Source organism: Mytilus trossulus, chromosome 14, assembly GCF_036588685.1.
Source record: "Mytilus trossulus isolate FHL-02 chromosome 14, PNRI_Mtr1.1.1.hap1, whole genome shotgun sequence".
NCBI classification, from domain to species: domain Eukaryota; kingdom Metazoa; phylum Mollusca; class Bivalvia; order Mytilida; family Mytilidae; genus Mytilus; species Mytilus trossulus.
The window spans coordinates 54228448-54230234 of NC_086386.1; the positions used below are offsets into that span (position 1 = coordinate 54228448).

General features: G+C 33.1%; 1 protein-coding gene across 1 annotated transcript; it reads right to left on the reverse strand.

The window, feature by feature from the left end:
• Positions 1-232: 232 nt before the first annotated feature.
• On the reverse strand, positions 233-1006 carry LOC134697891 (uncharacterized; the record flags this gene model as incomplete). The annotated part of the gene is made up of 1 exon (XM_063560177.1): positions 233-1006. A coding segment is annotated over exon 1 (774 nt), but the record flags the coding sequence as incomplete, so codon positions are not given.
• Positions 1007-1787: the final 781 nt, after the last annotated feature.

Here is a 1787-nt window from a genome sequence, read left to right on the forward strand (position 1 = left end):
TTTTCACAGCATCAAATCGTAAATAAAATAAGTTATAATCCGGAATAAAATAATGTAATAATGTTGAATATTCTACACAGTATATTAATCTCTTTAAACAAGCCATAAAACATGGTATAATAGTGTCTGGTCTCCACATAAATGGAACAGATTCTTCTGAAATCCAAAACATCAAGGTTTTCACAAAATAAGAACACAATAAACTTTTTAAATCTTCCTGCTTTTCAACAATTTCTTTAATCAATATTTTTAACAACGCATAACACAACAACTGGGTATGATTGAAGGAAAATATAAGACACTTTTCCGCTACTGAAAACGATATTCTCCATTGTAGATTTTCATTCCTGGACCCTTTATAACCTATGGGAACAAATAACACACCACATGAGATAATGTTAGAAATAAGATCAGGAGGAGGCCATGTTGTTCGAGGTCTAATGATCCATTGTTGTGCCTGGGATATCCATTTGTCACATTTAAGACACCATGCTAAATCAACGGTATCGTTTTCGGTTGTAATGCAAGGTCCGTGAATTTTCACCAAACTATTACATATTACACCTTCAATATTTGTCACGGTTTCTATACAATATAGTCTATATAGTTCACTTGAAAAGTGTTTCCCCAGAAATGAATTCTTAATAACTTTTCTATGATTGAAGGTTAAATCTTGATCCTTGACAAGATGTAGTTGTGTGAAACCTGGATGTGTATCATCTGTGTCCATTACCAAAGAAATACATCGGCCAGATTGAGGAACAACGTCTCTCTCTGATTCAAAAACTTTGTATAAATAATTAATATACATTAAATCAAGATCACTTCCGTTTAATTTTAGTCCTTCACCTTTACTGCCACTTGTGATTTGGTTTATCATATTGCTTTGAATCCCAAGGTCATCTATTACGTAGGTTAATCTCCTAACTTTAACCTCATCTTCATAGCCAATTTTCTGACATAGATACTTGTAAATATCCAACGATAAATTATTTTCCGCAGTCATTTGTACTGTAATATATTGACAAATCTGCAAAATTTTGAAAGATATTAAACAATTTCATTTTACTATGTTTTACAGATGAACATCAGGGATACTGGCTATATTTGTTTTTCCATAATTGGTGTTTGTGAAAAAGAAATGTATTACGTATATCCCAATCTTAACAGACATTTAAGAAAAAAATGTTTACAGTTTATATAGTTCATTTGATTGAGTTTTTTTTTGCTCACAAGGAGACCAATTAACCAGAGTTCAAATGTGTGAAGTTGAAATCATCCCAACGAAAAAATCTAAGAACGCAATGAGTTGGTTGACCGTTATCGAATATCTGTTACACACATGAAGACGGACATGTTCTAATTATCGAAATAATGATTTCATCCTCGTTTCCTCGAATGTGACAGCACCAAATAAAAATTATCAACAAATTTTTATTGAAACGAGTAATACGACTGGTGTCACCCGCGGAACAGGAACTGCTCACCCTTCAGGAGCAGAACCCTTACGAATTTTTTGTACATAAATGACGATGTTAGTTTTCTTGTTTGAATGGTTTAACATTGTCATTTCGATGCCTTTTATAGCTGACTATGCGGTATCGGCTTTGCTCATTGTTGAAGGCCGTACGGTGACCAATAGTTGTTAATTTTTGTGTTTTGGTTTCATATGGAGAGTTGTCTCATTGGCAAACATGCCACATCTTCTATTTTTTTTATTCGACTATTAGGTTTATGTACATAAATAATACGACCGGTGTCAAACGTGAAGCAGTATCTGCCTACTT